Here is a 20804-nt window from a genome sequence, read left to right as displayed (position 1 = left end):
GCACTTTTTACAATACCCAACTAAATTAATTAAGAATTTAAATCTGTACTTGCTCATTTGTTTTAGCAAAGAGAAACAAAGGAAAATGCGCTTTCCAGTGACAATGTCACTTCAGTTTTAGAGAAAAATTCTTGTAAAAAATTATCAAGTAATGCGGCACGCAATACGAACTTACTAAACGATCGTAACGAGGGCTACGTGGAGGATGGGAAACATCGGATCCGTGCAGTCTAAGAAAACGCAAAAGGAACGAAAACGAGAACGTGACGACAGGTAAGGCAATTTCCGGTTTACACTATTCCCGTTTGTCCGCCATACAATTTACAACGACTTTTGTGTACCATGATATTTATCTTCAAGTACGAAAGGTAATACATAAAAGCGTATTTGGCTCCTTTTACCCTTGGGTAGCGTAGATGTTCGGCCTGAAAAGGATACGAGAATTGTGAATGGTTCTGAATCAAGAGGAGCTAATGGAAAAAATATAGTAAAATGTCGTACCACCAATCCTTTTATCATCTTTTTTTTACGGTTACGTAGTAAAAAGCCTAAGACACACGTAACCGTGGTTGCACGAGCAGCTGGGAAGTTATGGACTAGAATGACCCCGGAACAAAGAAAGAAGTATATAGTACTGGCAAATGCTGAGAAAAAAAGACGAGAAGAACAAAAACGGAAACGAAGGTCAAGGTACATAATACCATGTTTTTATAAATATATATTATTCCTCTACTTTTTAATTTCTTCATTAACCGATATATTTTGTTTAATAGAAGACGATAGGAGATGTTTATGAAAAATTGTGGAGTAACGATTAAATGAAGTTAAACGGATGTAAATTGCATCCAGCTACAAATCTATCGAAGACGCTTCCTGTGCAAGTTCTTACGAGTCTTTTGTTCGTACAAAATATCCTCACGAAGCCTTTATTTTTGATTCCTTTTTATTTGTTAGTAGTTTTTTTTTAGCTCTATGTACAATAAATATTGATGTATTTTTACACTATCAATGACCTTTTTTATCGTTCAAGAATTACGCTAAAAACTAGGCAAATCTTTGCCCTTCGCACTTATAGTCTCGTCTGGAAAAATTAAATTCGTAACGTACTATAAATATATTATTTGTTCGCGATCATTCCTCGAAGCGTCGTGGACAAGAGGGAAATTACAATTGAACGTACACGAACGAGCACCATTTTACATTTCCCATGAAGAGGACGAAGGAATAAGTTTTCTCACCTCCTCTTGTAATTCAATACAAAAAATAATTTCAGCGTAATTTTCGCGACGCTCCGTGGAAGAGCTTTTTACGCAGTTATAATTCTTTTTTTTTCGAAACTAGCATGTGCCCTCTCGCTCGATAGTAGAGAATAAAAACATTATATACAGTAGAGAGTAAAGAATGAATAATAGGTGTGTATGTATGCGCGCGCGTTTTTTTCGTGTACTTTTGCACGTAATTAACGGGCATTGGGAGTGGAGTAAAACGTAATTCTATACTAATGTAGTATGATGATGATGATGATGATGATGATGATGATGATGATGATGATGATGATGAATGACAACGACGATTGAACAATAATGATAATTGTAATAATAATGATATTATTAATAAAAATAAAAATGATAATGGCGGTGATGATGATGATAATAATAATAATAATAATAATAATAATAATATAATAACAATAATAATATTAGCTGTAATAGTAATAATATTAATAAGAAATACGACAATGACGACGACATAACCGCCGACAATAGCGGCGGCAATGACGACGACGGCGACAAGAAATATCTTATGGGGAGTCATTAACGAAAAGCGCCGTGTTAACATTGATTTATCGACGAATACCGATCAATGACAATGAACGACTTGGCGATCATAATAATTAATTTGCAATAGTACAATTGTAATTATTATAATAGAGTAATACAAGTATTTTATGATACAGTAAAGTACAGCGTGCCTCGAAGGAAACGTATAAACAACAACGTTCAACAATCGATAATATCAAACAGAATATTCTTTGTAAGTGTTTGTGTAGTACATACATATGCGCGTGTATATGTACATAAATATGTATATACACACAAGCATATTGTGATACACAAAACGTAACACCGTTGCAAATTTCGAATGGGAATGCTCTACTAAAAATAGGTGTCCATTTCGTCGATCGTGGATTGACTCCACAAGCTGTGCATATACATACATACATACATATACATACACACATGCATATTTTCCTACTTATATACCCGCGCGCGCGCGTACACACTTCATATACAGATATATATATATATATGTATATACATATATCCATCGATCGACAGATCAACATTCTAGGTAGATTAGTTAATCGCTTTAAATGCACAAATTACGAATCCAAGTTTCGTAGTTAATTTATTCGATATTATGATTGTATTTCATACGTATGCCTGTGCTCTCTGTCCCTTTTCCCATGAACATACGCACGCACACACACAGCCACGCACGCACACATGCACACATACGGACACGCACGCAAATACACAAACACACACACAAATTTAGCATATTCATACTCGGATTCATCAATTTATGCATTCAACAAGTTAAAAATCCATTTAATACGATCTCTTCGATTCTTGCGATGCAAGCGCTTCTATTACATTCTTGATTTTCGTTAACTTTAGATCTACAACTTCTTACAGCTTTTCAAAAAAACAATGCGACTATATGCAATACGTAACAACCCTTTTTATAGAGAGATAGATAGGTTGAATAGGTGGTGAATACTGATCCAAGAACAGGCAGATGAATATATAAATGAGTGAAAAGAAAAATAGATGGAGGGAGAAAACGTATGCGCCTAGATAAATGAACGAGTGCAGGTGTGGGATAGATGTCAAAAATAATGGGGGTATATATGCATAGAAGTCAACCAAACGTAAAATTAATTACAAATAATACGTAGAGGCTTGTAAAAGAGAAATTATGAAATCCATCTATATCCTTTGTAGGATACACGTGGAAGCGAATGCAAGAGAATATAGAAAACGGCTCCACGGGTAGCAACTATTTTTTAACACTGCCAGAGTTCGCATCGAAAAGAGCATTAACTTGTCCAAGACGAAGCGATCATAGCTAGTCGATGAACCATGTATGTAGAACCCCCTCACTAATTTTGGGGCATCATACGTTACTGTAGGTAAAAGAATGTGCGTTTAGGTGTGTGTGGGGTTAACGCGGCCTCATCGAACTATTTAAAGGTTGCATGAGGCCTCCATTTATATAACTATGATACGGTGTATACACCGTTGCTGGATTCTGTTGATGAGGATCCTGCGGGTACGGTGCAGGTACATTAACGACGCTGACGGGCAACTGGCTGGCTTGGTTCATGAAACCACCTAGTTGCGCTTGGTTCATGTAGCCGCTGGTAGGTTGTGCCACCCTGTAACCATACTGTGCCATGAGATTCGTATTCAATGCCACGTTAGGACTAACCCTGCTGGCAGCGCTCTGCATTTGGGGGCAGGTGCTTCCAGGGTCAAGAGTTTGTCGATACAGGCTCTCGCTTGGATATGGTTGGGTTAAAGACGCCATGTTTGCATTTGCCGATGACCTCGAGGTAGATCTGCTGGGAGGTCCGGGCGTAGCAGGTGGAACTGTATTGACGTTATAGTAATTTTTCGCATAGCCTAGAGGTACCTGAGGCGGTGTTGGCAATTGCCTCGACGTTTGCGGTGGCGTCATAGTGTGTGGTATAGGAGGCGGTGGTGTTAAATTCATGGCCGGTGGTGGAGTAGGAGGTATCATCTCTAGACCATTGGTCAATTGTTGTAATTTCGCTAGACTGCACGAGTTTGTAGTCTGATGATTCCCAGAGGCCGACAAAGGAGGCGCAGGTGTGTGCGAGTGCGGCGGCATTGCGCTCGCCTGAATGTAAAAATTTGTCGCCGTGGTGCACGACGTAGGTGCACCGGATCTGTTGCTTCGATGTTGTATCACATAGGTGTTTTGCGTTGGAAAAGTCTGCGAGGCAACTGCCATGTAATTCCCTTGTGAAATAACAGTCATATTGTGCGAGTGTGCAGCATGCGTGTGAGAATGCGGATGCGGTACAGGCGGCACGCTCATTGCCGAGGTCTGCTGATACTGCGGTGGTACGTGTGTCGAATGCGCCACTGTTGTATGCGTCGTATGAGCAGTTGTGTGACTCGTATGTGATGTTGTATGTTGAGACGAAGCTTGGGCGTGAGACGTGGGAGGCGTCGTTCTATGCGATCTGCTGCTTTGTTGTGCCGATCTGGATCTATGAGTTGTTTGAGAACCACTAGCCCTTTTGTTACTATGAGACTGTGCTTGCGGTTGCTGCTGTTGCTGCTGCTGTTGATGCGCAGATTGCTGTTGAGACTGCTGCTGCGCTTGAGGCTGTTGTTGAGATTGACTGTGAGCCATACTAGGATTCTGCTGAGCCAGAGACAACTGCATCGGTTGCGGCGTATGAGACGGTGGTAAGGGCTGCGGTGTATGACTTTGCGGCATTGGTTGTGGACTTTGTGTCGGGATACTTTGCGGTGTATGAGATTGAGAAAGAGGCTGCGGCGTATGAGACTGCGGTAACGGTTGCGGCGTGTGACTCTGCGGAAGAGGTTGGGGGCTTTGCGTTTGTAGACTTTGAGGGGTATGTGATTGTGGTGTCCTTGGCTGTTGAAGAGGCTGAGGTGTATGCGGTTGATGCATCGGATGGATGTTAACGTGCGTCGATGGAGTATGTTGAGGTATCGAACAATCCGCATACTGCACTTGCGGCGATATATTTACAGCGACGGATGATGTAACTGGCGGTGTTATTTGCATGGATACTGAGATTGGAACGGTGACGGAAGAAGGCATCGATGGCAACGCACTAGGTGGTCTTTCGACACTATTTTGTGATGCGAGATCGCTAGCGATTGATGTTGGAGATTCTAGCCCCAAATTATTGATGTCCAAATCGCATTGACCGTAATGCAAGGAATGTACCGAATTCGTGGTAGAATCCGGTGTGTAAACTCCCATAGATGGCAAATCTGGTTGTGAAGGGGGTGTTCGCTTCACCGAACCAGGATTGTCCAAATGAGGCGTTGTTTTACCACTTTCCGGTGAATTTTGTTTCAGTTCTTCAGAATGAATTTGAAGATGGATCGTAGTTTCTGGTTGCTCTATAATAGGCACTACTTTTTCTTGCGGGGTGAGCGGTTTTGTATCAGGCGATGCCATATTTGAAATTACAGAAGGTGATTCTTTCTTTTCCGTTGGCGTAATAGGAGAGGCTTCCACCTTTGGCCTCGTAGGCTCCTCCTTCGAACTCTTTAACAGTAACCTTTCAGATATTCCATCAATTTCCTTACAACCATCTACATCCTGAGTCACAGCTTTCAATTTGTCAACTTCTTCTTCTTTACACGAAGTTAATTCAGGTACCAATTTAGACGTTTCTGGGCTACAAATGGTTTTTTCTACATCTGAATCTTTGTCGCACTCTCCCTTCGTAACCTTATTCTCTGCCTCTTCCTCTTCCTGCACATCCTTCTCTTGCTCATCATCCTCTTCCGTTCCCGTCTGCTCTATCTCTTCAATCGTAACCCGTGACTCTGATTCTGGTTTCGGTCTTTGTTGGAAGGATGTGTCAATATCTTCAAGCTTCTTCTCTAACGTATCATTTTCCGTCTTCTCAGTTCGCTCGTTTGAATCACTTTTTACAGCGCTCGAATACTGTGTAACGGATTTTGGTATCGGTGTTGGTGTTTCATCTTCACCCTCGTCCTCGTCCCCTCCCTCGTATTCTCCTGGGCTAGCAGATGTCGTCACTTCTGCTTCTGGAAGAGCGGTTGATTCACGGCTACCATCGACAATGCCACTACAACTACCGTTACCATCGGTGCCATCACCATTGCCGTGTTCGTCACCGTCGCTATTGCCATTTCCAGTAGGTTCCACATTGTCGCTGCTCTTAATTGTTTCTGTCACGTTATTATTCTCTTTCTCGTCAGGGGCTAGTGGCTGTTCCAAAATAGGTGACGACTGTCGTTTGTTAGTTACAGGAGAACCAATCTTCTCAGAGCATGGTGACGGGGATAAAGATGGTGGAAGTATCACAGGACTTTTCGCTTGATCTTTTGCTAAAGTTTCCGGTTTCAGTTGTGGCATTTTCAATGCTTCCTTTTCGACTTTCGCTCTTCCCCTCCTCGATACTGGTGAGGTTTTAACATCCTTCGTCTCTTCTTTACCGTTGCACTGATTTTGCTCGGCATTTTTCTTCTCTTTCGCTTGTTTCGTTTGTAAGTACTTGGTCTGCCGACTAGTTACCTTCAACAAAATATCGTCCACCTTACATTGTTTCTTCGCGGGTTTTTGTACTACTGACGACAGAGTAGATTCCAGTTTAGAAGATGACTTGTCCACCTCAGCCATATTATCCTTACCCTTGGAGGAAGAATCCCTGTCCCTTGTTCTCTCGCGTTCTTTCGGCTTTTCTTTTTCCTTTTCACGTTCTTTATCTTTTTCCTTCTCTCGCAAGGATTCGCGAGTTCTCTTCCTAGAACTAACCTCGGACTTTTCCTCCTTCTCTTCGGCTTCAGTCTTTTCGGAATGTTTTCGTTTTCGTAAAGGCGTGATCATTACCGGTTCACCATTTGGAGTTTTCTGTATTCTGATCCTTCGTCTCGACATCGTCGTCGTAGCTGGCGTTGTCGATGTCGTCGTCACCACCATCGGCGTTGTCGTTGTCGTTGTCGTCATCGTTGTACATATTACTGTTGACATGGAGGTTGTTTTCGTTGAATTCGATAAGCTCGCGTTTTTTGATGCAGCCAATGCTCGAGAATTTCTCGGCGTTGTCGTAACGTTTTTCAATTCCACTTCCATCGATTCTTTAGCATTTTCTGCCATCGCAACATTTCGACTCTCTTTCTCGAACTCTTTCGATTCTCTAATTTCCTTCACTTCTTTCATTAACTTCGTTTCCTTCGTTTCTTTCGTCCCTTTCGTCTCTTTAGACTCTTTTGCCTCTTTCGCTTCCTTTTGCAGGGGAACAGACTCCTTTTGCAAGGAAGATTTTTGTACAGCTTTCTGCTTCAATGGCGACGACCTCCTTTGTCCCAACCTCCTGCCTCTCGGTTTCTTTTTAATCTTAACCTTTTGAATTTTTTCCACAATTGTGGGTACATGCTTCGGTTCCATTATAGGAGAAGATTCAGAGCTAGTATCGCCGCTTTCTTCTGGACTTTGATATGGATTGGGTATTTGCGTGAGTAACGGTATCCATCTAAGACAATCTGGATCTAATTTGATGCGCGAACTCTTTCGTATTTTCGCCATATGAGCGTCCACTTTACTCCAATCGACTACCACAGCCACCTTGGAATTTCCCTCTCCGGGTAGATGAACCGACCTGATAAATCCTAGCAATTGCATCGCAGTTGCTATATCGTGCGCTGACACACCAGTTTCCTTCGTTATATCGCCCAGCTCGATTTCCGTGGAATCTCTATGAGCGTCAAGGTACTCGAGTACAACACTTTTCCAGAACGAGTGATACGATACTCGGCCTAAATCGGAAAGAGGCTTCTCTGGTGTACCAGGAATGCCTTCCACCTTGGACAAAAGGTAACTGAACTCGATCAGGAATCTACCGAATCCTTGCCTCTGATATTGGGGTAAAGTCATGATACAAGACACGTTGTATCTCTGCGCAGGGCAATGCTTCTCTTTGCTAAAGTAACCAACCAAATGACAACCGTACTTGTCATTCTTCGTCACCGCGTAAAATAAAAAAGGTTCCACGTCGTAATACAGCGTCTTGTGATCCAAGAACAATTTCGCTAACAAACACAAATTTTGACAATAGATCTTGTTCACATTACCGTCAATCTGAAACATAAGAATCGACATGTTCATTTTTTACGTTTCCCAACAAACCACTTCCAATACCTGTACGTATCAGATTGGAATGTAAATGTGGGTTGATTTGTTTAAGCGACATACCTCGAATACGGACAGTCCGTTACACCTATAGATTTCAGTAGCCGGTGGATGCCTCCACTGGCATTTGTCCATATGCCTGTCAAGTACAGCTCGACTCTTTGTGTACTTCAAACAGAATTCACAAAAGAATAATTTTGGTAATCTTGCGTACTCCTGGGGAAACGGACTGGAATACCACGTCTCCACTTCGTAGCGGCCAAAGACGATGGCCGCGGGATTTCTGACACCGTTGCCTGCACTATTGCCTGGACTAACAGATACGACAACCTCCTCCCCGTCACCACTTACAGCGGTTAACCGAGCTGCCCTGTCCCGGGCCTCTTTAAACAGGTCAACGTCCTTTTGCGTAACACCTGGTGGCAGACTTTGAGGCAGAATCGGTTCATCTGCAACCAAATGCAATATACTGGTTTTTTTATGTTCATTTATATAAAGATATATCTTTATGTATATATACATATATCTTTTATATGGTGAACGGAATAAGGAAAAGAAATTTCCACTGATAACTAATCCATTGACAGTCCAACTGTCGATTTTCTCGATTTTTCAACATATACTCCAAAACGAATGTTAAATCTATCGCTGGAGCAAAAAAGAATGTATTATTATTTTATAATTTTAACATTTCATCAGAAACACTTAATTTGTATAAAAAACACATAAAACGTAAACAAAGAACGAATGTATGAAATGTTACAATGATCGTCTTTTAACGTGATAATGTTCAGTATGAGCGAATGAGAATCGAAATGAGAGTATTATTACGTTTAATTTAGGTGATCGGAAAAAAATGCTGTCCACTAGAGAAAGGAATTAACATGGACAGAAAGCGTAAATATATCAACTTGTGCATTGACAACCTTCACAGTGATACTGATCGCAAGTGCGACAACAATCGATTAGCTGTTAATATTGTGGTGAGTAGTATCCAAAGCAAAGCTATGGGGTAGGTGATTTCGTGGGATGTGTTGGCAGAGTATCAGAAGTGGGCTCTTCAATGACAAAAGCCTTTTTTTCCTTTCGCTTGATTCCTCTTTCTTCTTATCTTTTGATTTCTCTTTTGTTTCTATTACGTCTGTTTCTTCATTTTTCGTTTCCTTTATGCGTAAAGAATTTTCTATTCATTTTAGATGATATATAAGACGATGAGTTAGAATAACAGGGCCTGCTAATTGTCAGCAGCAGCAGGTAGACTCCGGCATTAAATAATATTAGGCAGCTGAGTGAACATGCCACCCACTGCCGTATTTCTTCATCCTGGAAACTGATCACTATCGATTACTTCATACCTCTGCTTTTTTCTCCTCTCTTTTCTATTGTATTTTCACTTATTTTGCTCAGGATCAGGATATCAAGAGACGAAAGAAACTTTCACGATCTCCAATGAACCTTTATACCTACTTGATATTGAAAGAATCGCAAATCTCAACTATTCTCGGTACGTGTATGATACGTTAATTTTTCTATTGTAGCAGAATGATAATATTAAAAATTTTGCGAGAATTATAAAAAACCTCAAACAGCTAATAGTCATCTGTATGCAATTGTACAGTATCACTGTACAAGTCAGTGCAGTCAACCGTAACGAAGTGTGCAACTGTAATGAACTGATGGAATTAAATATGAAAGCTATTAAACATGTACGGTCGAATAGTCGAGTGGGTTGATTTGTTCACATGCACTAATTAAGGTGTTCGATAACTACACTGTGTGATATGTACAAGAAAAAAGTGGAAAAGTTATGCCAGAGCCAAATTATAACGTTATTAGTAACATGCAATAACCATGTAAGTTTCCGTAGTGCAAAACGAATGGAAACTTAGAGGGCCAATGGCGCTAGGTACACTCGATACGAAAAGTGGAAAGAACGTGTTTGTTCTTATTCTGCACAACAGTTATTTGTACAGATGCGTGTCATCCCACGTAATAGATATCTCCATTAGTTTTACACCACATGGTAAGCGATAAACAACACGTCCTATCAAGGAACCTGATTGTTCTCAAGATACCGTTTACGAAGACAACGATTTAACTCTATTATTGATTAATGCGATACATCGCATGTGATTATAATATATTATATTCCGTTTGAAATAGAACGACGGAAACCAGCTTACCGTTAGTAGAACAATCACGTTATCTTGGAACAAGTTATATCAAACGTACATGTACACACACATCATACCACACCACACCGCCAACACATCCACGTGGTGGTGAGCGAGGATTAGATTAGAGGGAATTCTTCTTTGCGACTTGGGTGCATCATCGAGGTTAGGACTCGTGAACGGGTGGGGTAGACTCTTACCCTTCCTGGTGGAGCAGGGTGTCGCGCGGGGTGTCGTGGTGGTGTTGGTGGTGGTGGCGCTAGTACAGGCTCGTGGATTGGATTTAAGGCTAGGATTTGATTTCACGGAATCAGAACTCAGGCCGGACTTCGAAACAGCGGGCACAGGGTGGCGTGTCTGGTTCGCTTCTACTAGTGTGGTTCTCTTTCGCGATGTGTGATCGTGCCTAAGCGTCGGCGACGGCGACGGCGACAACGATGGCGACAACAGCGACTGCGACGGCAATGACAACGGTAATGATAATGGTAACGGTAATGGTAACGATAACGGTAACGGTAACGATAACGACGATGGCGACGACGGTGACGACACGTCCATCACTGTTGCGCACTTCACTAATGGCGCGTCATCTTTCATCAGTTTCCTTCTTTCGTGTTCGTGTCTTTTACTATTCACCGCGGTTTTAACCAAATTCGATGGTGTCATTTTTGGTAGTTTCTCGTTAAGGGAGCTGAACAAAGTCTCATCAGAAGGTATAAAAATCCCAGGCCGAGGTACTCTTGGTACATCGTTACTGGTTTCTATTTTCTTCCTTTCCTTTGACTTGCCTATACCAGTTGGCACATTGTCCCGATTATTGCTCTGCATTCCTCTTAAAACTTTTCTTGTTTTGTTGTTAGTATCGTCCTTATTAGGCCGTTTTCTTCTGTCGGGCGCGTAATTAGGTGTCGGTGCGCTAGATCTCGCTCTGCTGCTAGTAGGTACTGAAAAAAAGTGACTCAAACCGTCGTACAGGCCTTTTAGTTGACCAGTGCCAGGTTTAACTTTGTTGTTGTCCATATTAGTAAAATCGTCTGATGTACCACCGTTTCGACTGTTCCTCTGTTTCTTTTTACCATCCATTGAATTGGCAGCTGGTTGTATATGCAAACCGAATGTGGGCGTGTTGCTAACATCGAGTTTAGGTAGCGGTGCACCAAACGTATTGGTAATATTACTAAAGAACTGCGATTCCATGTTGAGCGTAGCAGCAGCTGCGGCGAAACCCCAAGGTTTGTCCTCATTCAAATCGCAAGAAAATGGACCTCTCGGATTAGGAGAACCACCGTCGACAACGACGATACGACGATCTTCCTGACCGTTTCGATCCCGGTCTCGTTCCCTAACCCCAACTTCGTCATCGTCATCGTCCTCGTCTTCGTCTTCATCTTCCGAGGAGGAAGAACTGCTCGACTCGCTAGAACTACTACCATCCACCTCCTCCTCTTCCTCATCCTCTTCCTCCTCCTCCTCTTTCTCTTCCTTCTGTCCCTTTGTCCCCGTCTCCTCCTCTTCCTCCTCCTCATCCTCCTGTTCGCCGTCTTCGTCGTTATCGTCGGTCGTGTCACTGGTGTTGTCAGAAGAATCGCTATCGGTCGCGTCGCTGCTGCTGCTACTGCTAGACATTAGCGGCACTTTTTTACCGGCCACCGATGGTTTCTGGTTCGCGTTACCCCGTGTCAACCTAGGACTAACGTTCTGCGAACATTTCAATTTATCACCGCCCCCCACCCGCTTTAGCTTATTGTGCTCCGCGTTGAACGCACTCAGCCTAAAGAACTTTTGCTTCTCTTTGGAGATCCGATCGTTCTTTTCTTCAAGTAGCCTACCCTGGCCTGCGAGTGGGGTGGGGGGTTGTGGTAAAGGAGAGGAAATCAAAGGTGGTTGACGAGGGGAGACAACACCCGCATTACCGTCCGAGCTGCTGTCCACCTGTGCCACTCCTACGCCACTTTTCCTGCCCGGAGTTGCAATCGTCAAGCTCTTTCTGGATACTTTCGATCTGAAACAGTTACATCCGTTCAAGATTATCGTGCGCAAACTAACGGCAACGTATCCAACTTTAGCCCGCATGTGCAAAGACTCAATTTTCTAACCGTACCGTAAAATTTCATCAAAATTCGCAACGGATTGGTCGCAGACCTCGCTTCACTGCAAACCTACCGTGTTGCTTCACGCAATAGACACAACACGGGCTACAAACAACACGAAACGGAGAAAAATCATTTTCAACCAAACATTTCCTTACTTTCTATTTTCGCGTAACTTGCTGATTCTCTTCCTCGCACTTGTCGGTGTGTCATCTAGGGAGTTCGTCGTATCCTGTGTCTTATTCCTTTTACTGTCGTCCTTCGACACCGGTGTATGCGCCGTCTGACAGTGTCGACACCTCCAGGGTGCTTTATTCTTCTTATCGAGCGCTGGGTCCAAGCAGGTGGGATGATAACATTTTACGCAACCGGCGCACTTCACCAAATAGTTCTGTGATTCCCGTTCCAGCTGACAGCCGGCGCACGTCGGAGAACAGTCGTCGCAGGACCATGTTATCCCCCTGTCGACGAGGATCGAGAGCTCCGGCGGTGCGCAAGAATTGTGCAAAGCAGCGCCGCAGACGCTACACCTGCTCAGTTTCTCAGCTACGTTGCGTTTCGTATTGTTATTGTTCCCAGCTATCGTCGCACCTAAACACTCTCTGCATATTGGTAGCGGTGCTGGAAGCTACGACAAATCGAACACGCATCCGGTTTAGGACAAATTAAACAAACGAGTCGAGACACGCAGTACGACGAACATTAAATTGTAAACGATCAAGAAACATTGGAAGATCGAGAACACGCTACAAGAGGAAAGTAATCAGTTGTACAAAAATAACAGAACATTTTTTGGCAACTAAAGAATTTGTAAAGTGTACTATTGGCAAGAAATATAACATATGGTTCGATAAAATGAACACATTTTTCAAGTACCCACAAAAACCAGTGCAATAAATTTTCTATTCGAGCCAGATGACGTTTATGCTGGGCTCAAGTCTTGATAGAATCCAGCAAGAACAGTTTCAACATCAGGGACACGCATGTAGACTAAGACCGCTTCTCGGGTAATAACGACCTGTTGCTCGAGGATGAAGTATACAACCGACAGTTACGCGATCAGATGATCCATCCCTCAACCGTGTCTTTACACGTGACATTTCCCTCAACGCTTCGACAGCTTTTTGACGAAATATATTAGAAACTCTGTCCGTACATACGATCAGTCGCAAGAGTATGTGCATTTCTCCAACAAGTTTTTAAACAATAAAAAGGAGGCAGGAGTTTTAAATATTTTGCAAATCTGGCTTCGTTCGGTAATCATGATTTGTAAAACTTGCCGCAGCTGTAAGTAACCTTTTCCAGAACAAGACGGAAATAGAACTTGTTAACCTTTATTGCATGTAACTATTCAACGAATGATAGATCGTGATAGTTAAAAAAAGTACAAAATAAGAGGATGAACAAATAAGCGCGGGAAATGAGGTGTTGAAGTAACTGGCGGCGCCAAGCGGTGAGACCGAGAATCACCTGAGATTTCGAGAAGAACAAGGAATGAGAAAGCCGGAGGGGATTGGCAGGATCGCGCCGGCGTGATCGTTGTATAACTTTCCGTGCTCTCTGCGGCCTGACACGCATAAAACGCGGTCGACAAGAGAGAATAGGAAGGAGAAATGAATGCTAGAGTAGAGGGGGAGAAAAGAGAAGGAATGAAACGAGGAGGGTTGGAGGGAAGAGAGAGAGAAAAAAGAGAGAGAGATATGCGTGTGCGTAGAGAATCAATAAGAGAAGCGATATACAAACGAGTCACCGGAAGTTGACCGAGATAGCATATCGTCCAGAGTCTCGCCCCTCTGTTCAAGTTCCCCACCAACTTAAAGCCACGGCTAACCATCTTGAGACGTGAGCATACGCCGTGACTCCCTAGCTGCGAACACGGGACCGTAACGAGAGCGTAACATTTTCCTTACCGACTCCTCGCGAGCCATGAACCGCACGCGATCATGCATAATATATACTCCTTACTATGTATCGTGAAAACAAAACATTCCGTTATTCTACCGTCATATACCTTTTTGTTACTTCATACGAATTGGTGACTCATATCGCAAAAATTTTCAACGAATTTTCATTTTTTGTTACGTAGAACAACTGTGACACTACATTCACGTTTTCTCTTTTAACATGCTCCGAGGGATAGGTTCTGTGTGCATTCCAGTTAATTTCGAATACAATTTGAATGAAACTGTTCCTTACAAACTGAAAAACAGCTTGATACTAATGTAAAGCAATCTGTTCATGAAAATATAGAGTTAATTCCAACTCGGGATTAATACTAAAATATTCACGTAAGAATGTGATAACGTAGATAGACGGATATACGGAAGAGCGCGCAAGGAGTTTAACGAATTCAAGTATAAGATAGGAATCAGTATGTTGCATACGCACATGTGTATGTGCACACGTTCTAACCAAGCATCGCAGCATATTCAAGGTCGTGAGATTTCTCGCCACAGTTGTGCTTCAACTTTCGCAGATGTAGTTTGTTTCAAAACATGAATATTTCGTACTTTTCTATGCTTCACGTGCGTATACACGAAATTTGGTAAAATAATTGTTTACTGCTTTCCAAATTCACTCTGGCATTGTTGTAGATTAGTTAATCCAGTGAAAGAGGAATGATATTTCTTGTGAACGTAGACTAAGATTATTACATTGATTCTGGCCAATTTTGTCATGCTAACGCAAAAAATAAAAAATGATAGTAGTAAGGATGGCGTCGCATCCCATCGGACGGTCGCTGGTTTGCATTCTTATTAATCTCACAAAATTGGCTAGAATTAACGCAGTACATCGTGCCTAGCTGCTTTATAACGCGCCAGAGCTTTCTACGGAGAAAACAAATAATCAAGAAATCAAACGCAAACGCATTTCAGATGTAATGCAACGAGCAATATATAATGATCTTGAACTCACCTTAGGCACAGGGGAGTCCGTCGAACCTGTGTGAGGGTTCTCCCCGTGCTTTTTGAGATGAGGTGGTCTGTCCGGCTGCCGGAAGAGCCTGCCATCCTGAATCACGAGCCCTCGGTCCGCTGCCCTCTTAGCAGATAGTCTGAGCGCTGTTCTTAAATCGCCCTCTGCTTCTTCCTCAACCGTGTGACTTTGCCTTATATATTTTTCGATGTTCTTTAAGGTTGAACCCTCTCTTTCGCCCAGCTCCCTCACAGCCTTGCCCAGTACCTTACTGAGGTCAGAGGCCTTGCCAACCTTAAGCGGTTTCGATTGCAGTCCACCGGGATCCTTATATGAGGATTGCCCTTTATTAAAGATCTTGAGTACATCGCCTCGTTTCACCGCTACTTCTAGATGTTCAGCGATCTCCTCCTCGTGGTAATTGTGGTGTTGCCGGATCGCATGGCATATCCGCTCGACACTTGGCCTCTGTTTCTGGCTGCGTATCTTTCGGATCGCGTCCAGAAACCAGGCTGACCACGTGTCAGCGGACTCAGGCTCGTCCATTTCTCGTCTCCGTCGGCCGTCTGCCGACGAAAGCGGCGGCGGCGACACCGGCGGCGACAATCACGTACAAGGCCAGGTTATATACACCTGATGAACAACGCTCGAGCGTCTCCTGCTCGGTTCTTACACAAAGCAGGGCACGCGACACTCACATTATGCGCCTTTGCCTTAGTAGAATTCTCGCAGAGGCTCCTTCACATTTCACCCTGAAGATCACGCCGCACTTCTTATGTTGTCCCTAAAACCAGAATACACTGTTAACAGTATTAAAACACAATCGCCTTAACACCAGTCGTTGTCCCTTCTTTTCTTTTGCTATCTCCTTCCCCTTTTTTTCTATTTTACAAACAGAAATTGTAACCGATGCATATTTCAGATTTCTTTAAGCACACTTTATCACGATGCACAGTATTTATCGACCAATTCTTTATGCTCTATCAGTTGGGTAAACACTATGATACTTTGTTATTGTTATAATACACGAGCTACAAAACATTTTATGCATGATAACAAACTGTCTAAACGAATGTTTAAAGTACATGTGCAATAAAGAATCAAGGGAAAATGATGGTAATCCATTCCTCGTTGTTTTAAATAAAGTAGGAAACGAAGTTTCGTATCTACATTATTCTCTCTTTCTCATACCTTCTAAACTGAATTTTCAATGACTAGTATTTATTTTGTTTAGTCATTGACAAAATGTAGAGAAAATTAACTCTCGTCACTTTTCTTTCTGTCGTTTCAATTCCATTGAGAGAATAACCAGATCAAAATGAAACTTGACTACGTTTAATTTGCTTTTAATCAGTGACACTAATCTAATATCGAATTCTGTCACCTGTGAGCGTGTATATTCAATGAGCGTAACCATTCAAAATCGTTCAAAAGTAATCAGTTTTTAAAACCATCAGGAACGATTGACCGATATTTCTCTAAGTGGCAAACTTTCTCTTGTACATAATCAAACTCGAGAAGGTGTTCATACATATGGAAGGGAAATAAATACTTTAAATCACTATATGTTATACAGATATTGTGCAACTTGAAATAATCAGTGAGACTTACAAAAACAAATAAAGCGTGTGTGTGTGTGTTCGCGCACGCGCGTGTGCGTATAAGTGAGAAAAAGAAGGAGAGAATTTCAACTCAATTATACTCTCACTACGTATGCTTTGGTGTGCTCTGATACGGTCTGAAATTGACTACCGTCGAGCACTAAGGTCATTCTACCTTAGACACATATACGCATTTATATGTGTTCTAACATCTTATCTTTGCAGATAAACATACAAATTGTGTTATCCATCGTGCTATTTCCTACTTAGTTCTGTCGACAAGTGAATTACCGAGTTCCAAACAATAGAACCAAAACAAATGTCGGTCTCGTAAACGGGAGTTTCCATTCTATTTGTTAATTATCAATGAAACTTTAATGTCACATAGCGATCAAAACTGTACACACCTAGTACATTCTGTAACCAGTCACAGTTCATTATTTCAACTAAGAAAATTTCTCTTGAAACACCAGGGAAGAAAACATAATTGTAACTTGAAGAATAAGCTTGATAGTAATTTTAAACCAGTTAAATTTTGGTTTGGCGAAGCACGCAACAAAATATTCAACAGGGCGGTTAAAACATATAAAATAATTTAAGAGAATGAGATGCAACACTGACGTAGACTGACCTAGGCTAGTTTTGCTGGTTGCAGATTGCGGAGTCGAGGAATAATAAATATCTCTAAATTTAGTTGGTATACACATATATATGTATATACCATACGAAATTAGTTTCGGAAAATTCTTAGCCATTGTTCTCTATAAACGGCTTTCTGTGCAAATATAATTACTACTCGTTACTTAGACAACCAATGATCGATTGGAAGAAACAATAATCAAATGAAACGATAAATTAAATGGACATTCTTTGTTGGTGAATCATTGTGACACGTATTCGTGTAATATATGACTGACGTCCGCTCAACGTAAGTACACGCCACTGGAAAATGTTTTACGAAATTGTCGGATCGTTCACGCACATTCAAATACAGACAACTTGAAGTACGAAGCCAAGGAGAATAATATTGTATTTGCAAGGAGGATCGTAAAAATCAATTAGATTTCCGCAAGGGGTAATTCGAGTTCATTAATCGGCCAATTGCCCACACATTTTCAACAATTACGGCGAACGACATACCGTAGCTTATACCGCGCACGGCAAATAAGCGAATACACTACAGGTACATAACTTTCCGTCGAAAGTCAACGAATGTATATACATCATTTACAAATCGCTCAGTAACACTTCCAATGTTCTATACTCAATTACTCCTACAGGTGTGGTAGGATCCTAGCATATCAGGCTATTAACAAAACCAAAATGTTGGCTAAAAAAATATATACATCTGTTGTCTAATTTATCTATCGTCCGTGGTTAAGACATATGACAGTAACGAGGCCGAAGGGAGGCCAGTAGTCAGACCGATTGATTCCGTGTTTGTCGGGGCCCCTCTCACCCGACGGAGAGGTAGAACAGAGGATGGCAACATAGAGAGAGAAAAAGAGAGAGCAGCTGTCACCGAGAAAACGGACGGTTACTGAACGACTCTAACCATCGCCGGCACGGCGCTTGTCGTTTCTTCTCATTTTTCGTTCGTTACTAAAGTTTTTACATGCATTTCTCCCACGATCAATTTTCACGACCTTTAAAATGGCTAACATATAATATCAGTAGAAACTGGAAAGCTGTACGTTTCCTAAAATATCACAGATTGGAACATTAAACATCAACTGGAAGCCATTGACTTCAATTTGTTCGTTTACGAGAATATGAAGGGAAAAAAAAAATGATTCTACCTGAATGATACGTTTGTACTAATGATCACGAACTAGCTGCCGTCGGTGGCCATTTTAATCTCAATCCACTTAGAAACACTTTTCTATGCCGTCTAGGAAACTAGTCTGGTGTTTCTCAAGCAGAAATAACTGTTATAATTCGCACAAGTTACGGCTCTCAGAAGGAACGCACTTTGTATAGCTGACGAACATAATCGCGACGGCCGTCGCCCACGAAGCCGTCGCTGACGCTACTGTTCATCACCTGTTAGCTAATTGTAATGATGCTAGAACACCAAATTTCCATCATTAACCGTTAAAGACACGGTGCGCGACGGTATAGATGAAGAATGTAAAACGGTTCAATTACGTGTCGAAGTAGACAGTGAGGACACAAGTTTCTCGAAGCCCGACGGGCAGCCATCTTGGGTAGGTACGGCCAACTCTCGGCTGTTTCGCACAATTTTTCGCGCGCAAGAACGATGATTCTACAGCGATATCGTGCTGTTTAGTTTCGCGAAGAAAAATGTGACTTATCCATGCCATGCGGATATCCACTTGCTTGCGCATAATAGCGAAAAAAGGTGTTAAGAAAAATCAAGCAGGAACACTGCGTACAGAAGATTATCTCCCTCTCTTTTGCACTCTATTACACACTCTCTCGCTCTCCCTCTCACTCTTTCACGAGCTGGCGGCCCGACCCGCTGGCCCGTATGCGTCTGGTGATGATTCGCGTGGTTCTCTTACAAGATTCAACGAGAAACAAATTGTTTTTACCTGATTGTGGTAATTCCATGTATAAATCCACTGTAGAACTATCACGAATCACTTGGTACCGATACACAGGATGTTTAATCACGATCACCAATTATCTCGCGACAACGGCGTCACATTTCACACAAATCAACAAAGGTTACCCACTTGACAAAGATGGCGGTCGCGGGGGTTACACACTGCGCGCACGCGGTGGGGAGCGCACTGCGCACACCGCGCTCACAGTTACGGCAAAATCACGAAACAGTCGTAGCGGCACGCGTTTTCGTCGACCAATCAAACCATCCACTTTGACTCGTACACTCTCATTATCGGTCACACGTGCGTCGCACTTCGTCCTTCTTTAGCGTGCGCGTACACACGCGCATTATTTCCTCTATATGCACATCATGTTCTATAGCACACCTGAAAAATAAAATCCTTAAAACGCGGGAGTATAAAACGTATAGAAAACGATTATCTAAATTAATTCGATATCGCACCAAAGCTGCGCGATACGTCAATATTCCATTCTATCCCTTTATTCTAACAACTATGTTTCTCCCTTCGTCAAAGATGTCGTTTGTTTTGTACTCGATTTGATCACTCCCAATCAGTTCCTCGACACTGCGACGTGTGTGTCTCCTACATGAACGTTGCCAAAAGCTTTATCAACGAGCTTTCAGGGCCGTACTTCTGTGTCGTCAAACCCTATACTTATAAATAGTAGAATAATTATATTATTTGTTCTCCATACTTCTTACTTTTATCGGTAGCCATTAACTAATAAGTATACTTTATTTGTACTAGCTTATGCTACTTTTTTAGGTTATCTCTAATAGTATTACTTATTTTTACGTATCCTTCTAATGTAATTATTGCTAACCTATTCATGTAATTTATATTTGATTTAATAAACTAATATATTACAAGTTAAAAGCAAAAAATATTCGATTATGTAGAAAATTGAAAATAATACTTAGTATAAAATTCCTAACGTATTGGTTGCAACTGTTTAGTATTATGGCCGTTCCTGTAGCTATGGAAGACATACCATATGATTTTGTAATGAGATTATTGATTTCTTTAAGAATCACACATATGTACTATGTTACATTTCTACATCTATTTATCGTTGTATTCTTATTTTAGTCCTACAATCCTTGTATGTGTGTATATATATATATATATATGTGTGTGTGTGGGGGGGGGGGGGTACTCTCGCGATTGCCATAATTGCCTATTCGATAAAAAGCAGTGTCATTATATTACGTATTACTAAAAAATATTGTGGTGCGTGATTATATTAATCTTTTTTTATATTTTGCAAAAATGTATCCAAAAGAAAGGTATCATTTCTACATGTTAGTTTAAGTTTTGTTTGTTATACCAATATTCAATAAATTGATTGACACTGCACAATTAAAAAGGAAGGATCAAATCATGTATAAACTGGTATCATCTCGCAAACTAATATCCTACTTGCTAAAATCAAATTTGCAGTTATACAGCTGATGTATACTTAATTCGATTAAT

The 20804-nt window shown here is 41.7% G+C and overlaps 2 protein-coding genes across 3 annotated transcripts; one reads left to right on the top strand and one right to left on the bottom strand.

Moving 5' to 3' along the window:
• The first annotated feature begins 9 nt into the window (after window positions 1-9).
• LOC143427364 (uncharacterized) lies at window positions 10-1491 on the top strand. The gene is made up of 3 exons (XM_076901428.1): window positions 10-273; window positions 412-690; window positions 774-1491. The coding sequence occupies exons 1-3, from the start codon at window positions 206-208 to the stop codon at window positions 781-783; spliced, it is 357 nt and encodes a 118-aa protein (XP_076757543.1). The 5' UTR covers window positions 10-205; the 3' UTR covers window positions 784-1491.
• On the bottom strand, window positions 926-19901 carry Enok (histone acetyltransferase enoki mushroom). Of its 2 annotated transcripts, none has more exons than XM_076901426.1 (7): window positions 19293-19901; window positions 15137-15920; window positions 12379-12848; window positions 10331-12132; window positions 8020-8405; window positions 2506-7905; window positions 926-2459 (listed from the first exon to the last, which is right to left on the bottom strand). In XM_076901426.1, exons 2-6 carry the CDS (start codon window positions 15680-15682, stop codon window positions 3229-3231), a joined length of 7881 nt encoding a protein of 2626 aa, XP_076757541.1. In that variant the 5' UTR covers window positions 15683-15920; window positions 19293-19901; the 3' UTR covers window positions 926-2459; window positions 2506-3228. The 2 variants fall into 2 exon arrangements, with proteins under 2 accessions (XP_076757541.1, XP_076757542.1); XM_076901427.1 differs by having other exon boundaries at window positions 12044-12132; window positions 19293-19895.
• Between the last annotated feature and the right edge of the window lie 903 nt (window positions 19902-20804).

This window comes from Xylocopa sonorina, chromosome 9 (genome assembly GCF_050948175.1).
Source record: "Xylocopa sonorina isolate GNS202 chromosome 9, iyXylSono1_principal, whole genome shotgun sequence".
Classification (NCBI taxonomy): Eukaryota; Metazoa; Arthropoda; class Insecta; order Hymenoptera; family Apidae; genus Xylocopa; species Xylocopa sonorina.
The sequence above is the reverse complement of the archived record's forward strand: the minus strand, read 5'-3'. Positions and strand labels throughout refer to the sequence as shown.